Raw genomic sequence first — 26,002 nt, 5'->3', positions numbered from 1 at the left:
AAAAAAAAGATATATAAGAAATAATATAAAATTATGAAAAATTTATAAATAATTATGAAAATAATGATAAAAGATATATAAATAGCCCGAAAACATAAAATTAAGGTAATTAAAAAAAAGAAAAATATATAATAGAAAATAATAAATTTTTTGAAAAAAAAATATAATAAAGAAAAATATTAAAAATAAAATAGTAATTAAAAATAAATAAAAATAAATAATAATAATAATAATAATAATAATAATAATAATAATAATATGAATGTCCTATAAAAATTGAGATTTTAATTTAAAATTCAAGAGTTTAAGTATATAGAAATTCTTTATCTTAAGAAAGACTTTTTATAGATTTTAAATAATTAAAAATATGGACTACTGGTATATTATTTTTCTAAATAATTTATAAATATTTAATAAAAAATAATATAAAAGGATTACGTGATGTTGATTTTGGAAATTTATTTAAATTAGGAAAATTGAAAAAAGAAATAGATGAAAATGAATTCGATGAATTTTATGATGTTTATAGTAATCAATAAATTTTTAATTATAATTAAAAATTGTAAAAATAATAATTTAATGATAGTGATTATTTTTAATCTTTAAAAGATTAAATTAGTATTTTTAGTAATTAAAAAAGTAGAAGTAGATATACACGTGAAATATCCTCTACTTCTGAAAATTCACAAGAACTTGAGATAGATTCAGATTCTTTTATAAAAATTTAGGTTTAAGAATTTACTATTTATTCTTAAAATAGTGAAAAAGAAAAATAAAGTTATTTCATTTAATCTAGTAAGAATACAAAAGAAATAAATATAAATATTGTTTATGATGATCAAAAATTTAAAATTGAAAATAAGGATATAAATAAAAAAAATGATAATCCTATTAAAAGTAATATTTTTAAATATTTTTAAGAAGTTTATATATTTCAATTTTTTTAAGTTAAAGTTTATTTTTATAATTTAAAAATTTAAATGTAAGATAATGATTATAAAATTATTTGTAAACTTTTTTAAGAAAATTTAGGTGAATAACCATTAGTTGTTATACCTAAAAATTATGTTTATTAAAGCAGTGAAGAAGTAAAATTTTATACATAAAGATAAAATTAAAAAATAATAATTAAAAAAAATAAAAATATAAATATATATATTTATATATTTATATATTTATATATTTATATATTACTTTTTAAATTTTTTTATAAAGTGTTGGTGTTATGTTTTTATTAGCTTAATTTCTGCAGATATGAGAATTTATTAAATAGTTTGGGATGAAAATGGGTATTAAAAAGAAAAAAATTTTACTTAATTTTTTTTATCAGGTATTTATACAATAATATTTATATTAAATTTATTTATATTTTTAATATACAATAGATGTTATTTTTAAATTATTCATTTTATAATATGGAGGAAATATTTAAAAATTATGGATTAGTTCTATAAATATGGACGATATAAGGGAAGATTCTTTATTAAAAAATAAATAAATTATAAATGATAATAATTTTTAAGAATTTTTCATGTAAGAAGATTATTCAACATGTTATATAAATAATGGTTTTGATGAAAATATGAAAGATACTAACGTTAAAAATGATTTTTTTTCATAAAGTGAAATCAATATAGATGAATAATTTGATATATAAGAAATAATAATATATAATAATAATAATAATAATAAAAATAATAAAAATAATAATAATAAAAATAAAAATTAAAAAAAAATAAAAAATAATTGATTAAATTAAAATAAGAAAGAACTATTTCGGTATTTTTTGTTTTGTTTTTTTTTTTGTTAAATAATTATTTATTAGATATAAAATACAAAAATTGGATTTTTCAGTAAATTCTTTAATTTTTTCAAAAATATTTGTATAAAACGAAAATAATAAAAAAAATCTTGTAATATTAATTAAGAAGATTAATACAATATTTCAAACTCTAAAAAATAAAAAGTTTAAATTTAAAAAACTATATATACAGAGCAAAAATCTATTAATAGTTCTAATAAAATGATAAAAAGTTTAAAAAATAATGAATTATAAGTATTTTTTTTATTGTAAAAATATATGAAAATATATTTAGGTTAGTATAAAATAGTCATAAAAATAATAATTAAAATAAAATAAAACGTTTGCTTAAGACATAGTAGATATTTGGTAAACAGATAAATATCTAGAAAGAAAACCTTTAATATATAAATTATAAGAAATCTTAAAATCAACTATAAGGAATAATTAAAGTGATTATAATAATTTATAAGGAGGTTATTTAAATTATAAAATAAAAATTAATAAATATATATATATATATATATAATTTTATATATATATATTTATTTATTAGAATATGAATAAATTTTCTTAAATAAAACAAAATGCGATTTTAAGTACATTTTTAGATCAAGACCTGATGGAGAAAAGTTAATAAAAATGAATTTTGAGAATAAATAAATTTTATTAGTAGTAGATTTGATTACAGATTTAGTTTCTTTTTTTAGAAAACCGTTTGATGGTTCTGATAATTAACCTTTTTTAAATAACCTTTATTTTTTAATAATTTTCCATAATTTATTATTGAATTAAAAATTTAAAATCTTATTTTATTTACATAGGCGGATGATCAAGAAGAAAAAATTAATTTAAATCCAGAAAAATAAAAAAAATAGAATATTTTGGGAGTTAATTAGTATAATATGTCGAATTTTTACTAAAAATAAAATTAAAGTTTCAATTAATAGAATACCAATACTCTTGCTTTTTTAATAGATATTAAATATTTACACAAATGGAAGGGAGATAGCTATTAAGGGCCCGGAAATGTGAAGATTAATGTGGAATGTGAAGTAAAAAAGACTATTTTAATTGAATAAATAAAGGAAAAAAAAGTTTAGAAGAAACAAGTAATAGAAAGAAAGTCTACTTTTTATAATAATATTCTTAATTAGGTAAAATTAGTAAATAATTAAAATAACAATAATAATAATGAAGAAAGTAAAGAATATTCTGATTTAAATAATTCTCAAAGTCCTAATTTTTTTTTACTTTTTAAAAATATTAAATTTTTGTTCAAAAGTAATTATGAAATAAATTTTTATAGGAACAATAAAAAAAGCTAAAAAAATAAACAAATAAAATAGTATTATAGTTTTAATCTTTTAAACAACAAAAGGTATAAATATACATATATATATATATATATATATATGAATATATATATATATATACATATATATAGATATATATAAATATATATACATATATATACATATATATAGATATATATACATATAAATTCATATATATACATATTTATATATATATATATATACATATATTTATATATTAAATTTAAATGTGTATTTATAAATTATTTGCTAAAATATTAACAGAAATAGAAACGAACATTAGCTTTCTTTAAGTACACTATTAAAAGCTTTTAATATGTTAAAAAAAGTGCCAAAAAGTACCTGTATGTCTCAGAGTTAATTATATATTGTGAAAAAGACCATTTAGGAAGATAATATTATTTAAATCATGAATATTAAAGTAGACAAAAGTTGTTTGGAAATATATAAAAACAATTATGGAATAAAAAGCTTTGAAATAAAATTAAATCATTTATTGTCTAAAAGTATATCTAAAAGTTAAAGCGGGAATAAAATTTTTATTTTAAAAAGTTGTTTAGAAATAAACTATTTTAATAAAAGAAAAATCACTTATGAACCGTTTTTGGAACCTTGGAAATTTTATATTAAATAAGAAAGAATCGGAAGTCTTTAAAATTTTCATTTAGGTAATTACGAATCAAAAAATGACCTAAAAATGTTGCCTGTATTAAAAGAACATCATAATTCTTTTAATATTAATTGCTCTTTATAGTTTTTAGAATAGATAATGGAAATGTATAAGAAAATTTAATAAAAAGAAGGGGTAGATGATGAAGAACCTTACTTTATTATAAATAAAAGTGGGTTAGTTTTAGAAGTAAAAGACTTTAATAGGGAAAACTCACTTCCTTTGGAAATAAAAGACGGATAGAAAAAGAAATGGATGGGGTGGGAGGAAATATATGGATTAAAGAAATAAAAATAAAGGGATATGAATAAGTAAAATGATAACTAAGCCCTTGTTAATTTAAATTTTTTATAAAATGAAAATGAATAGAACTTTGTTTTATTTAATAATTAATAATAATAGGAATCACAATAATTGGAAAAAAAATTAGAAGAAAATAACGAAATTTTAAACGGTTTAGAATTTTCGGAAAATAATTAAATTAAAAAAAAATAGGGTTTATATAGTAAGAAAATTTCGATTTAGACTAAAAAAAATACATAGACAAATTCAAATTTAAACACTATGAAAAATATTGTAGTACATAAATAATAAGTAAGCAATAATTTAATACTTTAGAGTGTTTTTAAACATGGAACAATCAGTAAAACGTATTTATATAGGTAAGTTAATAGGGTATCTTTAGATCATATAGGGAAAATACTAATTGGGTTGAAATTGGATAAAAATAAAGCCTCATTGAAAGCTAATTAACTATAATAGTAGAAATTTAGAGAAATTAAGCTATTAGAAAACCGTAAGTAGTCGTTAGTTAGTACTAGAGTGCAGAAAAAAGACCTTAATATTATGAGGCTATTATAAAATAATATATTATAATGGACTGAGAATATAAATAAATTCGGGTAGGATATCATAAAGTCGATTATAAACAAAAAAGTAAATGAAGAAGGGAATACTTATTTACTTATAGATAATAGATTAAATCCATAAACTGGTTCAAAGGAAATAACAATATCTTCAGGCGTAAAATTTTATAATAATATGAATATTTAGGTTATTTTGGAGTTAATAAATAAAGAAAATGACAAAAAATAAATAGAAAAAATCAGACCTTTTTGTTTTTTTGAAGTTCCTCTGGAATTTCTAGATGGAAATTCACAAATTAGACTATACCCGAAAAGTGAAGATTTTGATGAAAATTTACTGTAGAGATTTTACGATTATGTGTATTTAGACTTCCTTATTAAAGATAATACTTCTTATAAAGATTATGATGTAGACTAGGACGATGTTTTTTCGGAAATTTTAAATGATTAATAGAATTAAAATTTAGAAAAGGGAAATAATAGACTCGTTTATAAATATGATTTTGAAGTTTTTTCGAAAAATAAAGAGGAAAATAACACTTGTTTTGTCATTACTTGTGTCAAAACAAGACATTAGGTAGCTTATAATCTATAGAAGGAAATCGCGTATGAAACTACTCTTATTTTAAACCCACTTTTTAAGTTTTAGAATGCTACAACTACTAATATAGTACTTAAATATGGAACTTTTTAGAAAAATAAAGGCAGAAGTTTACATAATGAAAAAGTATAGATAGTTGATTTTAATATGAGGAATTTCGAATGTACATAGTTTCAATATTCGGAAGATGTGTTTATAGGATTTTAGTTTTAAAAGTATGTATAATAAGGGGAAACTAAGGTTTTTGCAAAAAAAGAACAAAAATATAAAATTGATATCAAATTAATTAATTTAGATAACAAATCGAATATCATATTTTATTTAGATGTGGTTAAATTGAGTCAGAAGAGTAGATAATTTATACTTTATTGTCCTTTTTTGATTCTGAATAATACGTTTTTGACAGATATGAGTTTTAGAGAATTTGGGCTTACTACTAATATAGAAAGCCACGCGGAACATTAAAATGAAATATTGTCTTGTATGAGTAAAAGATTAAATACCTTATAATAATAATAATAATGGGAGATATCAAAAAATTAGTCGAATTCTTCCATTTAATAGAAAGGTGATAGTTATGATATTTAACTTTTATAAAGTCCACATAATTTGAGGAAGATGGTTATGTTTTCGACTTCGAAGAATATGAACAAAATTTAAATTGGGGTCAAGGTTGAAAATTAAGAAGGGTAATAGGCTTGGAGCTAACCGATTTCTTTGAAAAGTACTGAGTGTGTTTTTTAGGTTAAAATTCCAAATAAAGAAAAAAAAAATAAAACTATGTATGATTTTTCGTTGAAAATTTAAAATATGACGGGGTTTATGAGTAGGTCGAAGATAATTATTATTAATTCCAGGTTTATTTTGAAAAATCTTTCATCTTATGAATTGTTGGTTAAATAGGTAGATGTTTCTTGCTAACCTTTTTATTTAAGTTCATATGATGATAATAATAAAAGTAATAATAATAATAATAATAATAATAATAATAATAATAATAATAATAATAATAATATTTATAATTATTATTATAATAATAATAAGAATCTCGATAATATTAAAAATAATGCTAATGTAAATAAAAAAAAGTAGAATGATTAAATTAAGTAGGTTTAAGAGTTCTTTTGGTAGGATTCCAAGGGAAAGTAGGAAGCCGTGGTTAGTTTTGTTAAATAAAGTTAGTTTCTGTATGGTTTTGAAATACCAGATTAATAAGAAATCAGAAAAAGTTTAAGGAAACCCCTTTAATGGTCAAATAGTTTTAAAATAGATAAAGTATACATATATATTAAAAAAATAATAAAAGTTATATAAAATATATACTTTTTCTGTTATATATATATAGGTAAGTGATTTTGCTATAAAGGTGTTAAAATAATAAAGTCAAAATATATAAGATTGGGATTATGAGTATTTGAAGGTGAATATTTCTTTATAAGAAAATATATTAATAGTAACATTTTAGAATGAAGATTTATAAAACCCTCCTTATTTCATTGAAAATAGAACGAAACATGAGATTTATGTGGGTTAATAATTACAATAAAAAAAGAGTTTTTTTCGATGTATTAAAAGAAAAAGTAGTTAATATAAATAAACTTAAATGACTTAGGTTCTACCGGGATAAAGAATTAGATTTACTTGGGATTATTAGGTTGTCCTTTAGCATATTTTAGGGGTCGAAATTGACAATGAAAAAGCTTATTATAATATTGATAAAATATAAGAATATTAACCTATTAAAATTAAAGGATAATTGGATGAAAATTAAAAAAAAGTAAATAAAAATTTCTCTATTATTTTGTATTTTTATAAATATATAGAAAAATATCAACAAAAAATACCTTTACAAAAAAGGAAATATTCAAATAGCCTCTAAAGTTACAGATTATCATGAAAACAAATTTATAATATTGGATGTATATAAATAAAAGATTAAAATTTATGATGAAAAAAGAGAGAAAAAAATCGAAGTTTTAAACTTGAAAGTAAAATTTTTGGACATATATAAAACATTAATTATTTATAAATAGAAATCAACAATTGAAGAAACTAAAGATAATTAGTTTGTAATAAATAAAGCTGGAAAAGTGCATTATAGTTGTAAAACTTAAAATGTAAAAGAAACAAAAGAATGGATAGAATATTTATGGAGAGCAATATTATTAACTACACCTGATATGGTTTAATTTAAAATTGAGTTAATGTAACATACTAAGGTTCTGTGTTTTTATTCTATAAAATAGGAAGAATAAAGTAAATAGGGAGAAAATGATTATTTAAACACTTATAATAATAATAATAATACAGATAAAATCATTAATAATTATGATCTATAAGGTAAAAGTGATAAAGTTTAAACTGTATATAGTATTTAAATTACTAATATATTGGGAATCTCTTTTATTGATAATACTCCTAAAGAGATTTTACATATTTCTTTTAAAAATCTAGGATTAGTTTATTCTCTAAATGACGAAATTAATATTTAAAATAATATTGGATAAAAGATACTCGAAGATGAAGTAAGTATACAAAATATGCCTAATACAATAAATTAAACATAATAATTAGTAATTCATAATCGTAGTAATATGTAAAGTAATATAAGTTATGTATAAAATAATTAAAAGGGAGTAATAATATTATAAATGGACTCAATAATAATAAATAATTAGATCGAAAATACTCAATTCCCTGTACTTTTGGCCCCCATGAAAAGGAAAAAAACTTGCGGTGATCCATTTTTGATTTTTACGATTTTATTCAGAAATAGTATTTAATAAATTTCTCATATAAATCAAATGAACTTTTATTTAGAAACAATCGAAATACGAATTGATGACCATATTTTAGATTGTGTAATTACATATTTTAATTAAGTTAAGAGAATTTTTACTCTAGAAAATAATATAAATGAGGATTTATTACCTTAGTAGTTTTCAGTTGGGTTTCTGAATTTAAAAAAAAGAGTACTTTAAGGAATATAATAAAAATAATAAGGGGAAAATATAAAATATATAAAAAATTTAAGAGTAGAACCGATTGATATTTGCTTTACTTTTAGAAGTTCTCCAGGACATTCCCTTACAGCTTCTACAAAAAATATCATTTCTGATTTTGGGTTAACTTTGGCTAGTTTAGATTAGGCTAAAATAAAATTATCTTTATTGTCCTTAACTCATATTTTTTGTACAATTACGGAAGTTTTTACTCATGTAAGTAAACATTTTTCATAACAGTTTATGAGGTAATTGTATAAATTACTGGGCAGTTTTGATCTTTTGGGAAACCCAGTTTCTTTAATTGAAAATTTGGGGATTAGTATGGTCGATATGTTCTATTAGCCATTTTATTTACTTACAAAAAGTAAAAGTGGGTATAAATTTGGAGAACAATTCGCTATAGGAGCCGTCAAGTTGATTTCTAGTAGTATTTCGGGAGTATATAAGACATTAAATAAAATTATAGGGACTGTAATGAAACTTTTAAGCTCAGTAACTCTACATAAGTAGTTTATTTAAAGTAGATAAATGAGGGTAAATAGGACATTAAAAAATTTCAAAGAAGGAATTATTATAGGATTAAAAAATTTCTTTATCGATATATGGGAAACATTCACTGGGATTATTTTAAGTCCAATAAATGAGGCTCGAGAGGGAGGTTTTTTTGGGTTTTTTAAAGGAGTTTATTAAGGGTTAGTATGTATTTTTATTAGACCTACAATTGCTATATATGATTTAATAACTACAATAATAGAAGGACTGAAAAATACGGCTTAGTACGAAGAACATATAATGGATAGGAGAAGTAGGCCTATAAGACAGTTTGGGGAAAATTAAAAATTGATAGCATATGACTTTAAAACGGCAATAGGAATAGATATTATAAATAGATATAAATTAAAGGCTTATGAGCATGAGAAAATTATTTATTTTGATGAATTATCAATTGGGTAAATGGGAAAAAAAAAAGTAGAGGCATAAATTATTATTTCGGATATTAGAATACTTTATGTAAAAAAACATAACTCGATTACATATAAAAATATAATGTTGCACAAAATTAAAAAGGTGGAATATTAAAATAATTAAATGATGTTATATATTCATTTACATATACCTTAAAAATCATGGCTAAGGTAAATTTATTAAATTAAATTAAAATATGAAAGTAAAGAGAAAGCTGATTAATTGAAATTTGTATTGTTTAAATATTAATAAAACAAATGTATCCCATATTTTGAAATAGTTAATAATTGAATATAAATATGTATGGATATATATAAAAATATAAAAATAATTATATATTATATATTTATAAATATATAAAATATATATATTTATTTATTTATTTTATTTATATATATACATACATATATAAATTTATTTTATTTTTCTCATTGTCTATTTATATTATTTTAAAAATCATGCCTAAATTTGTGTGAAATTTAATTTGCTGATTTTAATAATTCTTTATTATACTGTAATTCTTTTATATTCATTTTTTCTTCTAAATATTTTTATTCGCCTTCTTTTATTTATTTTAATACCATACTTTGGTTTTTTTTACATTTGTTTTAATAATCTTTTAATTATTCTTTTTATGTTTTTATTTCTTTTTGGTTTTCTTAATCCCAATATAAAGATTATTTTTTGTCTATTTTTACTTCTTCAATTTATTTTATGATATTTTCCTACATTTATTTTTCTAAATAACTCTTTAGTTCTTACTTTTATTAATTTATTTTTAATGATTTAATGGTTTCTTCTTCTTTTAGGATTCTCTATGCCTCTTTTATACCTTAAAGTATTTTAAGTTCTTCTTATTTTTAAATTTATTTTTAATCTGAAAGAACTACTGATTCATATCTTTGTGAAATTTATTAAATTTTATCAAGTATTTTTTTTTTTTAATTCTCTTTCTTATTCTTATTTTTAAAGTTTTTCTAAATATAATTTTTAGAATACAACTTCTTGTTTTTTTCATTTTTGATATCCAACATAGTTTTTTCTTTATTTTTTAAACTAAAAACAATCGCTTATATTTAGTTTTATTTTTCGTTTTGTTTTTTTATTTTAAAAAGGCTTATTCCTTTTATAAATCTTCTTTTAATTTTTATAAAAATTAGTCTTAAAAATCCCTTTCTTTTTAGTTTTCAATTTCTATTCTTTTTTTTATGTTTTCTTTTTAAATTTCTCTCATTTATTTCTATTCAAAGTATTTTTTTTACTTTTCTTCTTTTTTTTATAATTCTTTTAATTTCTCTTTTTATAATATTTCTTTCTATTGTATATAGCTTTCTTACAATTCCATTATTAGTTTATATTTTTATTACTCTTTTTTAATTAATTAGCTATCTAATTGATCTTTTAATTTCTTTTTTTATATTTCCTTTTATATATATTCCTATTAAATCTCTTTTTTCTATTATTTTTAATTAAAGTTAACTAATTCGGCCCATTCGTTTTCTTCCCTTTTTGATAAATAATATAGACTATGATTTTTCTTGCTATTAAAACTCCTTTAAGAAATTTAAAGTGAGTGTTTTAGTTAATTATTTTATATTTATTATTATTATATGTTTTCGTTTTCCAAAGAAGTGCTGAAATATTAATTTTTTGATAATTTTTATAATCTTTCTTTTAATATTTTGAAATTTTTTTCATTCACTTCTTATGTATTAAATAAAAAATCGATTTCTGATTGAATATCTTGAATTAAATGTTACTTTTTGGGATTTGGAAGGTATTTTTCAGTAAATTTTTTTACTATTAGGTTTTTTAGAGAACGTCTTTATTAAATTGCTTATGTTGAATTAAATTTTTAATTACTAGTTTGTAAATTTTTAGGTATAATTAAATTAAGGGAATATTACATTTTTTTTAATATATATATATATATATATATATATATTTATATATATAATTTATTTTTAGAAAAGAATAAATTTTTATTTTTTTTGAAGTTATAAAAAATTAAAAGAATTTTTAATAAATATATATATTTATATATATTTAATTATTAATTTTTATTATCTATATATATATATTTATTTATATATATAGGTTTACATTAAAATCTTTTTGTTATTATATATATATTTTTTTTTTTTATATTAGATTTATTTGTTTTATATATATAAATTATTAATAGTTTATATATAAATATTTATTTATATATACATACAGTTTTACATTTAGATTTTTTTTTTTTTATATATATTTTTGTGTTTTTTTTATAATATATTTATTTGATTTTTTTATTTACAAATTTTGGTTTTTTTATTTTATATATATTTTTTTATTTATATATACTATTTTATTTTATAATATGTTATTTTGTATGTTTTTATTATTTGTTTATTTTTTTTTTTATAAATATATATTATTTTATATTTTTTAATATAATATATATATATATATTTATATATATATATATATATATTTAATATAATTTTCATTTTTTTTTATATATATATTTTTTTTTATTTTCTTTAATTTTATTATAAAAACTTTTAAGTACAATTTATATTTTTTTCTTAGATTTTTTTATTGTTGGATCTTCTTTTTTGTTAAAAAATAAATATATTAAAGGATATAAATAAAAAGATAACAATAAAATAAGTAATAGATCTTATCTTAATCACAAATAAATAGTTTTCATCTTTATTGTAACTTTAGTTATTTATAAAATATATGTTGTTTTATAAAATATAAATTGATAAATTTTTATTTAATTTGAGCATAATAATATTTTTTTTCTATTAAGTAAAAATAAAATAAAAAAGCAAAACAAATATAGAAAAATAAAATAAAATAAAAATATATGAGCAAGTTTTTTTTAGCTCCAAATAAATTAAAAAAAGAACAAAATGATGAAGAACATGAGAACTAATATTTTTTACTAGCACAAATAGAAAAATCAAATGAACTAATATAGCAATATAAAGATAATAATTTTAGTGCTGATAAACTAGTTTAGCACTTTTTTTAATTTTATAATTAAAGAGGAGTACATGATTATTTAATAAATAAATTATACAATTATAATGAATATTATTTAAATTTTTATATGACTTAAATATGGTACTACTATTTATTTATTATAAATAAATTACTATTTTTAATAACCATTTTATTTAAATAAAAACAGTTATTTATTAATTGTTAGAGGATCTCTTTCACTTGAAAAATTTCTTATTGATATTTGTTCGAAGAGTACAGAGTTATATTTATTAGTATTTTTATTATTATATATATATATATATATATATATATATATTTATTTATATATATATAATATAATTATTAACTTTTTAGATTGATTGGACTTTAGACGCCTATAGTGAAAAACTTAAAAATATACCAGAAGAATATAATAGGATATAAAAATTACGAAAAGTAAAAAATAGAATATTTATATGTATATATATATGTTATAATTAAGAGTGCTGAATAATCATATGCAAACGGTACCTATAATTAAAAATAATTGCCTAATGATCCTGAACAATATTAATGTTTTTTTAATTTTTTATTATATATTTGTCAAATATATTCAACATTTAATAGTATAAATCAAAATTAGAGATATTAGGACATTTTATAATACATAAATAAGCAAATTTATTTAAAATATGGTAAAAATATCATTAACTTTAAAAAAGCATCCTATAGAAAATCGAAAAAGTGTACTAAAAGATTACATGATAGTAGCAAATAAATGGTTACGTTAATTAAAGAATAAATAAAAGTAAAAAATTTAAATATAAATATATTTATTATATGTAAATATAAATATAAAAGAGGAAATAATTTATTTTAAGGAATATGTGTTCCTTTTAGAAAAGAAATGACATCCCAATTTAACTCAAATTTCGTATTTTTTAAAATAATAATTAAAATTTATTAAAAAATAAAATACATATAAATATAAAAATTAATAAATATATATTAAAAAATAAAGATTGTACGTATCATAGAAAACGAGTTTACGTGTTTTAATACAAAAATGAGAGTTCTTTATAGAGTTGTAGTAGAAACAGTGGAGTAAATATATATAAATATAAATATAAATATAAATATAATTATAAATATATAAATATATATATATATATATATATATATATATATATATATATATTATTTTATATATATAAATTATAATTAGTATTAAAGATTTTGATACTTTTAAAAAGAAAAAAAATGATACTAATGAATTAGATGAGACTCAAAGTAGTATTAATAATGATGATTTTGTAGTTGAAGAAGAAATAGATGATAATTTCGAATAGATATAGTAGAATACTAAGGAAGAAAAGATAAATAAATACCAAAATTTCGATAAATGGGCGAAATAATAGGAAGAAGAAGAAGAAAATATAAATAAAATAGTACAAGAGGTTAAAAAAGGTCTTACATTTAAATCTTTAATTAATAAAACTGAAAACTAGACCTCTATATAGAATTTTCACAACCTTTTTTTAAGAAAATAATCTAGTTTATAAATTTAAGAATAATTAATAAAACACGAGAAAAAGAAAATACATATATAATAAACAATTATAGACCCTTAAAGAAAGATAATATATGAAAATAACTTAAAAAGATTCAATATTTATTTCAAGCCTAAAAAAAGAAATACTAGAAGACATTCTGTATATAAAGAAATAAATATAGAGGAATAAAAGAGAGATATAAAATAAGAAAATAAAAAAAAGAGTGTAAAATTAAAAGACTTAAAAATAAAAGATGTACTCGAATTTTTCCATAAAATAATGAAAGAATTCCCTTCGAAAAAAAAACATATTTAAATGATTTATAGATATCTACATTATGATATTATTGAGTAGAAAATACTGACTAAAGCAGACGATAATATAGGGAAAAACCAAAAAATGAACACAGTAGAATTCCCGAGGAAATTTGGACCTTGGGAGGATATATGGGAAGATAAAATGGAGGTTATCAGGCAAAACTCGCCCTTTTCTCACTTTGAAAGTTACTAAATTAGATCTGTTATATTCAAAGGAGGGGACGATTTAAGGTAAGAGCTATTAGCTATGTAGTTAATATGTAAATTTTAAGCTATTTTTTAAAAAGCAGGTCTTCCTTTATGGTTAAGGCCTTATGAAATTATAGCAACTTCAGCAAGTTCAGGAATTTTGGAATTTTTACCAAATACACTTTCGATTGATGGGTTAAAAAAAAAAGTGGCAAATTTTACGAATTTAATGGATTTTTATTAAGAGTGTTTTGGAGAGGGATTTGAGAAAGCCTAAAAGAACTTTATTGATAGTCTAGCAGGGTATTCGGTTGTATGTTATTTATTGTAGTTTAAAGATAGGCATAATGGAAATATTTTAATTGATAATAAAGGTTATTTAATTCATATTGATTATGGGTTTATGTTCAGTATATCACCAGGTGGGATTAATTTTGAAAATGCACCATTTAAATTGACAAAAGTATTTTTATGTATTTATTTTATATAAAGATTTTATTAAAAGGAATATGTTTAACTTATGGGAGGAAAAAATTCGGATTTATTTAAATATTTTAAAAATATCGTTTTTATGGGATTCTAAGAATTGTAAAAATATGTAGATGAAATTGTCTTTTTAGTTGAAATTATGATGGAATAGTCGGATTTGCCGTGTTTTTACAAATTTGATATTGGTACTTTTAGGGAAAGATTTAAGGAAAATTTAGATTAGAAAGCTGTATATTTATTAAATAATTTTTTAACAAATATAAATATATATATATATAAATATTATTTTTATATATATATTTATTTTTTATTTATTTAGTTAATAGATTATTCAAATAAATTAGTGGAAGATAGTTATGATAATTGGAGAACTAAATAATATGATAATTTTTAGAAAATGACTAATGGAATTATGCCTTGAAAATTAATGACATTTTTTATTTTTTATAGATGATAAATATTTTTTATATATAAAAAATTAAACATGTTTTAAAATTTTTTTTATATATAAATATATATATTATAATTTTTTATATATATATATATATATATATATATTTATATATAATAAATATTTTATTATTTTTAATTATATTTTTTAAATAATTAATTTTTTAACTTATTTAACTTTCTATAAATAATAAATATATATTAAATTATTTTTTATTTCTTTATTTCATTTTTATTAATATTAATTCATATTTTAGATTAAAAAAAATGATTTGATATAAATTGATAAATTCAAAATTTTGTTTTTTTAAAAAAAACAAAAAATATTATACATTCATTAATAAAATATAATTAAAATTCCATAAAATAGTCTATTTAAATAAAAAAATGAAAAAAATTGAATGTAAAAAGTTATATTTTTATTTATATATTTATATATTCTTATTAATTCTATAATATAGTAAATTATTAAGATTTTAATATAAATGAAATTATAATGAAATAAATATAATATATAATAATATGTATTCGAAGGTAAAAATAAATAAATATAAGTAAAAATAAAATAAATAATATAAAAAAAAAGAAAAATATTAAATTAAATTATGAAATAATACAAAACACATTTACATATATTAAAAGTAATATGATATATAAAAAATATAAAACAATAATAAATAAGAAAGTATATAAAAGAAATTTTAACAAATAATATTCAATTAAAAATAAAAAAATACGAAAAAAATATTTAAACTTTGAAATAATAAATATAAAAAATTTAAATAAAAAAATTATAAATATATAAATTAATAAAAATAAAAGTATATAATATTAAATATAAATATAAAAAAATATAAATATATAAAGATATAAATATATATGGATATTATTTTAATTTTATATTAATTTTTTTATATATTTATATATTCAATTATTTATATTTATTTTTTATATAAAAATTTTTTTAGTAATTTTAATTAAATTATATTTCTTAAATATCTTTTATTGAAAATTGTATTTTTTATTATAAATTATTTTATAATTAAGTTTTTTTAATGTTTATATATTTTTATTTATTAGTATATCAATCATTTTTTTTGAAATATCAATTTTTTTATATTTTATAATTATTTTTGATATCAAAGATTATTTATTAATTTTTTTTTTTATGATTTTATTTCTTATAAATAAATTTATTCAGATTTATATAATAAATATGATATTATTATTTTTTTTTTACTTTTTTTTTTATATTTACAATATAATAAATTATATATAGTTCATATAAAACAGCATTAAATTAAAAAAAATATTATAATGATCGATGTAAAGAAGGTTAAAAAAATTCTATAAAACAATTATAATAATTATTATAAAAATAAAAAATAATTTATAAAAATGACATAATTTATAAATTCTATATTTTTATATTATAAAAAATAAATTTTAATTAAATAAAATAAATTAATTATAAAATAAAAATAAAAATATAATACTTTTTTATTTTAATTTATTTAAAAAAAAAAAATATATTAAAATTAATATATAATATAATAATATGATAATATAAAATAATATAATAATATAAACCAAATTAAAATAATATATAAAAATTATACTTTAATAATTTAATTATATAAATTTTTTATAAATATAATAAATGAAAAATAATATAATTATTTAATAATTATCTTTATATTAATAAAAATTCTATTTTTTTATCATAATATTGATTATAAAACTTATTTTTATTTATTGATTTAAATAATTTTTATGGTGTTTCAATTTTATAAAATTTATATATTTTTTTTTTAAACGAATACATTAATTTTTTACAATTTTTTTTATTAATTATAATTTTTATATTAAAAAAATTTTTTTTTAGTTTATATATATTTATATAAATTATACTATATATATTATTGTTTATATAAATATTAATTTATATTTATTATTTTAATAAAACTTAAAAAATGGAGGAATTTTAAATAGATAATAATGAAAAAAATAAGAATAAATAAAATAAAATATATAAGAATAATTTTAAACAATATAATTTAATTAAGAAGATTAATCTATAAAAATTCGCGATTAAACATTTTTAGAAATAATTCATGACTTCGGGTTTTTATATTTAAATATATATTTATATATATATATATATATATATATATATATATATATTTATATATAAAGTACAAATCTACTCTATAAATTATTAAATAATTCATCTAAATATTCTCCTTTTTAAAAGAATTAAGAAGTTTACTTTTAAGGTTAAAAACTTTCCACTGATGAAAAAGATCTTCTTTTAACTCGTCAAAACTTAATAGATATGTTTGAAAGTATTATTTGGATAACTTATAGAAGAAAATTCCCTCCTTTAAAAGCTCCCTAATATGAATATATTAGTGATACAGGATGGGGATGTATGATAAGAGTAGGATAGATGGCTTTAGCAGAAGGTTTAAAAAGATTTTAAATCAAAGAAGACGAAATAATCGACCTATTTTAGGATAAAAAAGACAGTTTATTTTCCATATAAAACATATGTGAAGCCGGAAAGGAAGAATTTAAGTTAGAAGCGGGAGATTGGTTTAATCCTATTAGAATTTGTTACATTTTATAGATTTTAAATGAAAAAAAAGGGTTTAAAGATCTAAAAATAAGGACTATTTCAAGCGATAGAATTCTGATTTTTGAAGATTTAGAGATGGAGTTTTCCTCTGAAAAGAATGGATTAATATTATTTTTAGTGTGTAAACTTGGTTTAGAGAAAACTGAAGAAAATTACTTAAAAATTGCTTTAAAGATATTCGATTATAAAAATTCTATAGGAATGATAGGAGGAAAACCGAAAAAAGCGTTATTTTTTGTCGGAAGAATTGAAGATTAATTGATATATTTAGACCCTCATTATGTTTAGGATTTTAATTAAAATAATGTGGATTAAAATAGTTATTTTTGTAAAAATTATGCTGTTTTAGATTAAAAAAAAATAGATTCGTCTATTGGTAATGTACTTTTTTTCGAAAATAAAGAAGAATTGAAAATGTTCTTTTAATTTTTAGATTAGTTAAAAGAAGAGTTTGTGTAAGATTTCTTTTTGGCAGTCGAAAAGGTAAAACCAGATTATTTAAAATAAGTTGAATATGAAAATGAACTCTATTCTAGTGATTTTGAAGTTTTATGAATTATATATATATATATATATATACATATATATTATTAATTAAATGTCGGTCTTATTTATTTTTTTAAGTAATTTATAATAAAAAACTACATTATAACAATATAGGTAATTATATATTTAAAAATATTATATATTTTGTTGAATATGCAAAAAAAAAAAAAACCAATAGTATATATATATATTATATTTATATTAATTTTTTATTTTTTTTGTATAATTAGGTATTTTATTTAAAAAACACAATATATATATAAAAAAAAAAATATGTATATGGCATTTATTTATTATAATTTAATTTTTTACGAAATAAAATAAAACACATAAAAAAATATATATAAAAATATTTTAAATTTGTTATTTTTTTTTTAATGATAAAACAAAAAAAAGTAAATTAATCATATTTTTAAAATTTATATTTTAAAAAAATATGTATATATATATATATATATATTTAATATTATATATATATATATATAATTTTCATATACAAATATATATTTATATATATATTTTTTATTTAATTTTTTATTTATTATTTTTTTAATATATCTATATTAATATTAATTATTATTGCAATTTTTTCGAACTTAATGTATTAAATTTATTTATTTTAATCTTCAATGAAATTTAATCTGAAACATAATTATATTTAACATTAATTTTTAATAAATCAATATTTATATCATTTTAATTAAACCTTTATATTGTTTTTTTTTTTTTACTAATATTATATTTAGAAATCTTCTAAATTAAATAATCCTTAAAATTAATTTTTTTTTAATTTAATTTTAGATTCATAAAGTAAATATTAGATTGTTTATTTACAATTTTTTTTATTGTATTTTATATCAAATTGTTTAATAAATATTATTATAATATTTTTTATAAAAGTTAAAGTTTAATGTTATTATACTAATAATATTTTAAACTTTTAAATATGAGAAAAATCTATGTAATTATGGTTATTATTATATAATACATTGTTTGAAAAGTTTAATTTTGTTTAAAATTTGTTTATTCATTTAATGTTATATTTTTAAATTTATATTAGTTTCATAATAAGTATATTAAAATATTGTTTTTAATTATATATAATTTTAAAATAAAAACTATCAAGTTTGTTTCTATTATTAAATATAATTTTAATTAATATTTTTAATTATAATTGTGAAAAAAATAATATATAATCTTCGCTTTATATTATATAATTCATAAAATAATAAATAATGAAAAATGTAAAATTAAATGATAAGAAATCGTTAAAATAAAAATCATTAAAAATATTAAATTAAAAATTTTAAATATAAAAAAAAATAATTAAATAGACTTAAAAAATAAATATAAAATGTTTAAATATATATATATATATATATATATATATATATTATTTTTTTTATAAATTACAATTTTTTTATATTTATGTTTTTTTTTATTATTATTAAAAATAAAAAATAATATACATATAATTATTCTAAAATAATTTTTTTGTTTTCATATTATAAATGTTGTTGCTTTATTGTAATTTGCAAGAAATTCTTTCGCATTTTCAGTTCCAATTATTCTTTCTAAAATAAAACTATCATACTTTGAAAAAAGTGATACTATTTGACCTTTCTCTGATATCTTTGATATTAAATTATCAAATACAAAGTTATTTTTTGGTAACGATAAAAATAAAATATTATCAATTTACTAAAATTAAACCGGATCATAAAAATGTTTCCTTTCAGTATATAAAATATATGGTAGTGTATTATTAAAAAATTAAGCTTTTCTACTTTATTCGTCTCGCTTTTTAGAATATTCACAAATACCAAATACTGGAGCATTTGCTTTTACAAAAAATGATTTTAATTTTACATATTCAAAATAAGAATTAACAAATATTATTGTTTTGTTTATATTATCTTAATTAAATTTAGGCCATATCTTTTTTGTGAAATAATCAAACCTTTTTTCTAAATCTTAGTTTGGACTCATTATATCTTCTAGTTTTATAAATTCTAATGCGTTTTTTTCTCATATTCTTTATCAAAATAGTACTGTTTTCTGACTACGCTTCCTATATAGTTTTGACAGTATTTTCTCGAAAATTATTTAGTTCAGGGAATTAAAACTCGCTAATAATTATAGTTTAACGATAAAATTTCGATAAGTTTTCTAAATATATACTATCAATGTCCTATAAATTATTCGTTGTTTATTTATGTTTAGGTATTTTATTAAGTAAAGGTAATATATCATACATATGTTACCAATTTTACATTAAAATAACATGAGCACGATCTACAATAAGTATTTCTAAACTACTTAAAAATGAAAAATCTGTATCTTTTGTACTAGTTTTATTTATAGATAGTTTTAATCCTAAAGGAGAAGCTATAATAATATCATCATTGGAAAAAGGAACAAAATATTTCAGTGAATTTTCTTTAATTTTTACTCCGATTCTGAAAACTTCTTCTCTTTATTTATCGTCATCAAAATATCCTTCTATAAGTCTTTTTTTAGTTGAATCTTGTTATTATTTAAAAGAAAACTGTTTTTCTAATAAATCTAATAAATAAGCAGCATCTCCCTTTATATTATTTATATAAACATTAATATTAATATTTATATATAAACCATTAATATTTATATATTATTATTAATATATTTTTATATTATTATTAATATATTTATATATTATTATTAATATATTTATATATTATTATTAATATTTTTATATATTTGTTTTTACTTTAAATGGTAATATAATTAAAATTCTTGATTTTGTAAATCCAGTGTGTTTTGGGTTATTTTTTAAATGATTTTTTATATGTTTGATATAATTTTCTCTTAATTATTAAACATTTTCTTCGTTTTGGTCTATAAAAATAGAATCGAAGTAATTTTCAATAAAAGAGTTTATAACTTGTAGTTAAAAAAGACCTTAAATTTAAGTAGTTTGTAAATTATTAGATTTGTTTTGGAGTGTCTGCTATGCAGAATAGTTTAAATTGTATTCTTCTTTGTTTTATATTGAATATGAGATTTTTTTTTAATTTTAATAGAAAGTATTTGGCTCGTAATTTTTTATTTCAATATTGTTATTTAGTGTATTTCTTATTGGATCTTATATATTTAAACTTTTAGTTTTGTTTTAGTTTTTATATGGGTTTATTATGTTTTCAGTTTAACCTAAATTAAATATTTCGCTCATTTTTTAACGCAGTTTTTCCTTTTCTGTTTGTTTATATGTTATTTGTTTTTCTTCTTCTTTTAAATATTCTGATTTTAATATTTCGGGCGATTTTTTTATATAATTAGGTGGATATTAGGTTATTTCTATGTTTATTTTATTAGGAAATTTTCTCAGTCTTTCGTAATTCTTTTTTTCGTTTTCATCTTCTCGAATAGTATTTTGATTTTTAGTTTAAAGAACTTCTATTTTTTATATATATATATGTATATATATTGTTTTTATATCTTTTTACTTTCTTAAAATTACTCAAATAATGTCTTTTAAGGTTGTTCTTCTTCTTATATGGAACAATAGTCGCTTTCTTCATTTGCTATTTAATCTTCGTTTTCGATTAATAATTGTTTATTTTTTGGAAATTTTAGATCTTTGTTTACTATATAATCTTTTTTTTAGATTTTTCTTTTTCTTTTTATTATACGATCTTCATCCAGTTTTTTATATTTTCTTTTACCCATTTTTTTATATTTTATTTAATTTTGTACTTTGTTAAGTTAATATTTTTTTTTTTTTTTTTAATTAATATATATTTTAATTTTTTTAATATTTTAATTAATAACTATATAATATATATTTTTTTATTTTCAATTATTAATATTATAATTTAATAATTTATTTATTATTTAATTCCTTTTATTTATATGATCCTCTTTTATAATTATATTATTGCTATTATAACTATTATTATTATTATTATTATTATTATTATTATTATTATTATTATTATTATTATATTTTATAACATTATTTACATTATATTTAATTATTTTGTTTTAATATATAATGTTCTTTTTTGCATTCTAAAAGGCAGAAATTGCACATTAATGAAATTTTAAAGCTTTTTTTCTTTTTATTTAAAAAAAAAATGCTTATTTTTTATATATTATATTTACATTTTATTCATTTAAACTTTATTTTTTATCATTTATAAATTCTTTAAATATATCAAGTAATATCTAAACGTTTTTTTTTCAAAATTTATATTTTCGAATAAATTTTCTAAACAATTTTTTTATTTTCTCCTTATAAATATTCCAAAAATGCAATTTATTAAAATTATTTAATTAATTTTGAATAATTTACATTCAAAAAACAGTAAAAAGTACTTTAATTTTACATATTTTTGATTAAATTTTAATTTTTTTCATTTTATTTCAATTAAAAAATCTTATCTATCCAAAAAAACCATAATTCCTGTTTAAAATATTATATATATTGTACTTTTTTTATTTTTTATAAAAAAAAGTAATTATATACATCATTTTCTTCATTTCTTTATATTTTTAATGATCTTAGTAACTTTAAACCCATATTAAATACATTTTAAGCTTTTTCTAAATTTTTAAGTAAAAAATCATTCAATATATTAACATAAACGTCTAAAACTTATACTAAATTACCCATTTTTAAATATAGAAAAGCCTAAGCTTCCCAAATATTTTCTTTTTTTAGAATTTTTAAGACTTATTATTAATCATATTGATATTTTTAAAGAAATTTAATGATTTTTTTCCTTTAAAATTTACAAGAAAGTTAAAAAAATATACTTTCAATTTAAAATAATTTTGAAGGGAATTTTTTGATGAAAATTTTGAGAATTTTAAATTGGAATTTTTAAAAAAATTAAGTTTTTTCAATTATTTTTTCAAAATGATTTTAATGTTAAATTTTTTCCTTTAAAAAAATTAAAGTTTTTTTAGAATTTATTTTATATAAAAATTCGATATTTTATGCGAAAATTTCCTGTATTTTTTATACGTTTTTTTCATCCAAAAAACAATCATTTAAATACTCAAAAACCTTCATTTTTTAGTTTAAACATCTCTCTTAATAACAAAAAACTTTAATTAAATCACAAAAATTACCGTTTTTGTAATATAAAAAGGCCTCAAGTTCCAAAAAAGGACTTTTTCCGCATATTTCTTATATTAAATTTTATATATCTTCTTTATATAAATCATCTTGTATATTTTTTAACATTTTTATGGCTTAATCTTATTTAAATTTTATTTATTATAGATAGTTTTGTTGAAAAAAAGCTATTTGGGGGTAATTTACTAATGCTTTTATGGCTAATATTGCTTATTTTTTATTAATTTGGATATCTTTTTCGTTTATATATATTAGAAATATATAAAAGAGGGGAGAAAAGTCGTATTTTTATATTTTTTAAAGAAAAAAATGTTTTAATTAATTTTAGTTTAAAATTTATTAAATTTTGTCATAAAATTATGTAGCAATACCTTTAAAAAATAAAATTAAAATTTCAAAAGTTAAATTTTCGTTTTTTTCGAAAAGAAAATTTAAATTTTCTTAATCTAAAAAAATCCATTAAATAATATCTAAAATAGTCTATATATATATATATATATATATATATATATATATATATATATATTTATTTTTAAGTACTTTTTCATATGTTGAAAAATCCATTTTTTTATTAGGAAAAATTAAACCGAATAAAGAAAATCTTAAATACCAGAAAATTTATAACTCTTTAAATATGTTTTAGGTTAAATTAAAGTTTTTTTTCATTATTTATAGAGGGGTTAGTGTATTATGTGGTTCGAAATTTGTTTATAAGTAAATTATAGGTGTTATTAGGTTATATTTGGTACATATTTCGGTTAATATATTGATATCTTATTTGTTTATTTCTATATTGGAAAGAAGTAGATATATAATTTTATCATTTTCTTAATAATATTTAATTATTTATTTAAGTGTTTTTTTGTAAGGAATTTATTTTAAAAATGATAATAATATATAAGGACGAAAAGACTCTAAAAAAATATTTTTGAGATTTTTTGTGATTTTAAATAATTCTTAAAAGGTAGAAAATATATATTAATAGTTATTTGAAAATATTAAATATTTTAAAATATTAGTTACTGTTAGTTAAGATATTTAATTTGTTTATATCATATATTTAGAAAATGCTTAAATTTATTGTTATAAAAAATTCTAATATATATAAATATAAATATAAATATAAATATAAATATAAATATAAATATAAATATATATATAAATATTAATATATATTTATATATATATAAATATTATATATTTATTTAATAATTATACTTATATCTATTCTTTTTTTATATTTTAATATTAAGGAAATTCATTATTATATATACTTAGACAAAATTCAAAAGCTTCATAGTTTTAATTAGAATCGAAATTTTATTATTTTTATATTTATTTTTTTATTATTTCTTTCCAATTTATTATATTTCCTTAAAATATTTCGTTATCATTATTTATTATATTAATCTTTATATAATAATCATTATATTTAATATATATATTTTACACAATTATCCTATAAAAAAACATAATTTTCATAATTTTTTATATTTTTTATATTTTTTTCATATTTAAGTTCTCCTATAGAATCACTTTACCAAAATATAGGAAAATGGTATCTTTCAGTATTAAAAAAATATGCTTTTTATTAAAATTTATTAATATCAACCAAAAAAATGCTCCATATATTATTTAAAACACATAATATATTTTCATTAATAAATCCACAATATATAATGTAATAATTAGGTTGTAAAAAAAAATATGACTTGCTTTTATTTACCAGTATTTCTTTTTAATTATTTAATTTAATATTATATTTTATACTAGTAATTTATTATCCTTCACCTATTACTATATATTTTTCGTTAAATTATACAGAAGGTAATATATTATTACAATATTTTATATCAATTGTCATAAATTTTATCGGTTTTTACTAATAATAATGAATAAAAAACTATATAAAATCTTAGAAAAATATAGCCTAAAATATAATATTTTAATATTTTTTTAAAAGGAAAAATTTCGAATGTAAAATTAAATTATTTTCATGTTAAAATAATGGAGTTATTTTTTTTCTAAAAAAATAAAATTTTCCTTTAAACTTCAACTTTTTCATTTCTAACTAAAAAACAAATATTTTCTACTTTTTAAAATTTTAAAAAAGACAATGAAAATAATTCTTTTCCTAAAAATTATTTTATTTTTACAATTGTATTCTTTTTTTTTAAACTAAAAATGCATATATAACCACTTTAATAACCAATTAATATATTTTCTTTAAAAATATCGATATGAGTTACTTTTCCGTTTTTATTTCTAGTTTTTCCAATTTCATGTATTTTTTCGAGTTTATCGAAAACTTATATATTACCGTTTTCATGACCTAAAATTAAAATATTTTTATTTTCTTATGAAATGTGAATTATCGATATATTGGTAAAAGAAAGTGTTTTAAATACTTATGATATATTAAACGTAGTTAAATATTAAAAATTAATAAATTTTTTATTTAAAAACAGTTATGGGT

The 26,002-nt window shown here is 16.9% G+C and overlaps 4 protein-coding genes across 4 annotated transcripts, besides 71 other annotated features; 2 read left to right on the top strand and 2 right to left on the bottom strand. All coding sequences in view use genetic code 6, as the record gives it.

Moving 5' to 3' along the window:
- Positions 1 to 153: 153 nt before the first annotated feature.
- Positions 154 to 255: a microsatellite.
- Positions 185 to 259: a microsatellite.
- An 849-nt stretch (positions 260 to 1,108) lies between these two features.
- Positions 1,109 to 1,141: a microsatellite.
- A 2-nt stretch (positions 1,142 to 1,143) lies between these two features.
- Positions 1,144 to 1,191: a microsatellite.
- Positions 1,153 to 1,192: a microsatellite.
- Positions 1,193 to 1,659: 467 nt separating this feature from the next.
- Positions 1,660 to 1,722: a microsatellite.
- Positions 1,660 to 1,747: a microsatellite.
- Positions 1,671 to 1,742: a microsatellite.
- A 561-nt stretch (positions 1,748 to 2,308) lies between the features above and the next one.
- Positions 2,309 to 2,346: a microsatellite.
- Positions 2,314 to 2,354: a microsatellite.
- Positions 2,355 to 3,183: 829 nt separating this feature from the next.
- Positions 3,184 to 3,356: a microsatellite.
- Positions 3,189 to 3,347: a microsatellite.
- Positions 3,357 to 3,690: 334 nt separating the features above from the next.
- On the bottom strand, positions 3,691 to 5,916 carry IMG5_021090 (hypothetical protein). The gene has a single exon (XM_004039450.1). The coding sequence runs from the start codon at positions 5,735 to 5,737 to the stop codon at positions 4,964 to 4,966; it is 774 nt and encodes a 257-aa protein (XP_004039498.1). The 5' UTR covers positions 5,738 to 5,916; the 3' UTR covers positions 3,691 to 4,963.
- A 305-nt stretch (positions 5,917 to 6,221) lies between these two features.
- Positions 6,222 to 6,318: a microsatellite.
- A 3,245-nt stretch (positions 6,319 to 9,563) lies between these two features.
- Positions 9,564 to 9,629: a microsatellite.
- Positions 9,572 to 9,621: a microsatellite.
- A 1,534-nt stretch (positions 9,630 to 11,163) lies between the features above and the next one.
- Positions 11,164 to 11,202: a microsatellite.
- A 71-nt stretch (positions 11,203 to 11,273) lies between these two features.
- Positions 11,274 to 11,341: a microsatellite.
- A 17-nt stretch (positions 11,342 to 11,358) lies between these two features.
- Positions 11,359 to 11,419: a microsatellite.
- Positions 11,369 to 11,768: a microsatellite.
- Positions 11,474 to 11,598: a microsatellite.
- Positions 11,479 to 11,580: a microsatellite.
- Positions 11,484 to 11,578: a microsatellite.
- Positions 11,485 to 11,541: a microsatellite.
- Positions 11,556 to 11,673: a microsatellite.
- Positions 11,557 to 11,766: a microsatellite.
- Positions 11,595 to 11,655: a microsatellite.
- Positions 11,657 to 11,734: a microsatellite.
- Positions 11,680 to 11,722: a microsatellite.
- A 736-nt stretch (positions 11,769 to 12,504) lies between the features above and the next one.
- Positions 12,505 to 12,571: a microsatellite.
- Positions 12,529 to 12,581: a microsatellite.
- Positions 12,582 to 12,728: 147 nt separating this feature from the next.
- Positions 12,729 to 15,242, top strand: IMG5_021080 (phosphatidylinositol 4-kinase, putative). Its single transcript, XM_004039449.1, has 7 exons — positions 12,729 to 12,797; positions 12,850 to 13,030; positions 13,084 to 13,156; positions 13,244 to 13,326; positions 13,448 to 14,744; positions 14,787 to 14,999; positions 15,090 to 15,242. The coding sequence occupies exons 2-7, from the start codon at positions 12,915 to 12,917 to the stop codon at positions 15,189 to 15,191; spliced, it is 1,884 nt and encodes a 627-aa protein (XP_004039497.1). The 5' UTR covers positions 12,729 to 12,797; positions 12,850 to 12,914; the 3' UTR covers positions 15,192 to 15,242.
- Positions 13,184 to 13,239: a microsatellite.
- Positions 13,331 to 13,435: a microsatellite.
- Positions 13,331 to 13,446: a microsatellite.
- Positions 13,989 to 14,033: a microsatellite.
- Positions 15,041 to 15,081: a microsatellite.
- Positions 15,243 to 15,263: 21 nt separating the features above from the next.
- Positions 15,264 to 15,327: a microsatellite.
- Positions 15,273 to 15,337: a microsatellite.
- A 19-nt stretch (positions 15,338 to 15,356) lies between these two features.
- Positions 15,357 to 15,388: a microsatellite.
- A 367-nt stretch (positions 15,389 to 15,755) lies between these two features.
- Positions 15,756 to 15,813: a microsatellite.
- Positions 15,756 to 15,814: a microsatellite.
- Positions 15,758 to 15,804: a microsatellite.
- A 144-nt stretch (positions 15,815 to 15,958) lies between the features above and the next one.
- Positions 15,959 to 16,018: a microsatellite.
- Positions 15,979 to 16,080: a microsatellite.
- Positions 15,979 to 16,098: a microsatellite.
- Positions 15,979 to 16,100: a microsatellite.
- Positions 16,013 to 16,100: a microsatellite.
- Positions 16,072 to 16,107: a microsatellite.
- A 536-nt stretch (positions 16,108 to 16,643) lies between these two features.
- Positions 16,644 to 16,686: a microsatellite.
- Positions 16,687 to 16,753: 67 nt separating this feature from the next.
- Positions 16,754 to 16,809: a microsatellite.
- Positions 16,760 to 16,808: a microsatellite.
- A 403-nt stretch (positions 16,810 to 17,212) lies between the features above and the next one.
- Positions 17,213 to 17,262: a microsatellite.
- Positions 17,263 to 17,347: 85 nt separating this feature from the next.
- Positions 17,348 to 17,410: a microsatellite.
- Positions 17,350 to 17,413: a microsatellite.
- Positions 17,359 to 17,413: a microsatellite.
- Positions 17,414 to 17,555: 142 nt separating this feature from the next.
- Positions 17,556 to 18,413, top strand: IMG5_021070 (hypothetical protein; the record flags this gene model as incomplete). Its single annotated transcript, XM_004039448.1, has 1 exon — positions 17,556 to 18,413. The coding sequence occupies one exon, from the start codon at positions 17,556 to 17,558 to the stop codon at positions 18,411 to 18,413; it is 858 nt and encodes a 285-aa protein (XP_004039496.1).
- A 2-nt stretch (positions 18,414 to 18,415) lies between these two features.
- Positions 18,416 to 18,446: a microsatellite.
- Positions 18,447 to 18,644: 198 nt separating this feature from the next.
- Positions 18,645 to 18,685: a microsatellite.
- Positions 18,686 to 18,838: 153 nt separating this feature from the next.
- Positions 18,839 to 18,923: a microsatellite.
- Positions 18,922 to 18,958: a microsatellite.
- Positions 18,959 to 19,686: 728 nt separating this feature from the next.
- Positions 19,687 to 19,723: a microsatellite.
- A 43-nt stretch (positions 19,724 to 19,766) lies between these two features.
- Positions 19,767 to 19,798: a microsatellite.
- Positions 19,799 to 20,358: 560 nt separating this feature from the next.
- Positions 20,359 to 21,809, bottom strand: IMG5_021060 (nucleolus protein required for cell, putative; the record flags this gene model as incomplete). Its single annotated transcript, XM_004039447.1, has 2 exons — positions 21,154 to 21,809; positions 20,359 to 20,991 (listed from the first exon to the last, which is right to left on the bottom strand). The coding sequence occupies exons 1-2, from the start codon at positions 21,613 to 21,615 to the stop codon at positions 20,359 to 20,361; spliced, it is 1,095 nt and encodes a 364-aa protein (XP_004039495.1). The 5' UTR covers positions 21,616 to 21,809.
- Positions 20,993 to 21,058: a microsatellite.
- Positions 21,013 to 21,144: a microsatellite.
- Positions 21,040 to 21,141: a microsatellite.
- Positions 21,810 to 22,143: 334 nt separating the features above from the next.
- Positions 22,144 to 22,199: a microsatellite.
- Positions 22,200 to 22,306: 107 nt separating this feature from the next.
- Positions 22,307 to 22,387: a microsatellite.
- A 136-nt stretch (positions 22,388 to 22,523) lies between these two features.
- Positions 22,524 to 22,584: a microsatellite.
- Positions 22,585 to 24,007: 1,423 nt separating this feature from the next.
- Positions 24,008 to 24,052: a microsatellite.
- A 572-nt stretch (positions 24,053 to 24,624) lies between these two features.
- Positions 24,625 to 24,727: a microsatellite.
- Positions 24,629 to 24,720: a microsatellite.
- Positions 24,728 to 24,845: 118 nt separating the features above from the next.
- Positions 24,846 to 24,878: a microsatellite.
- Positions 24,879 to 25,009: 131 nt separating this feature from the next.
- Positions 25,010 to 25,034: a microsatellite.
- Between the last annotated feature and the right edge of the window lie 968 nt (positions 25,035 to 26,002).

The sequence above is a fragment of the Ichthyophthirius multifiliis genome (genome assembly GCF_000220395.1).
Source record: "Ichthyophthirius multifiliis unplaced genomic scaffold scaff_1120509249658, whole genome shotgun sequence".
Classification (NCBI taxonomy): Eukaryota; Ciliophora; class Oligohymenophorea; order Hymenostomatida; genus Ichthyophthirius; species Ichthyophthirius multifiliis.
Note: the sequence above shows the minus strand (reverse complement) of the source record. Positions and strands in the feature narration are given on the sequence as shown.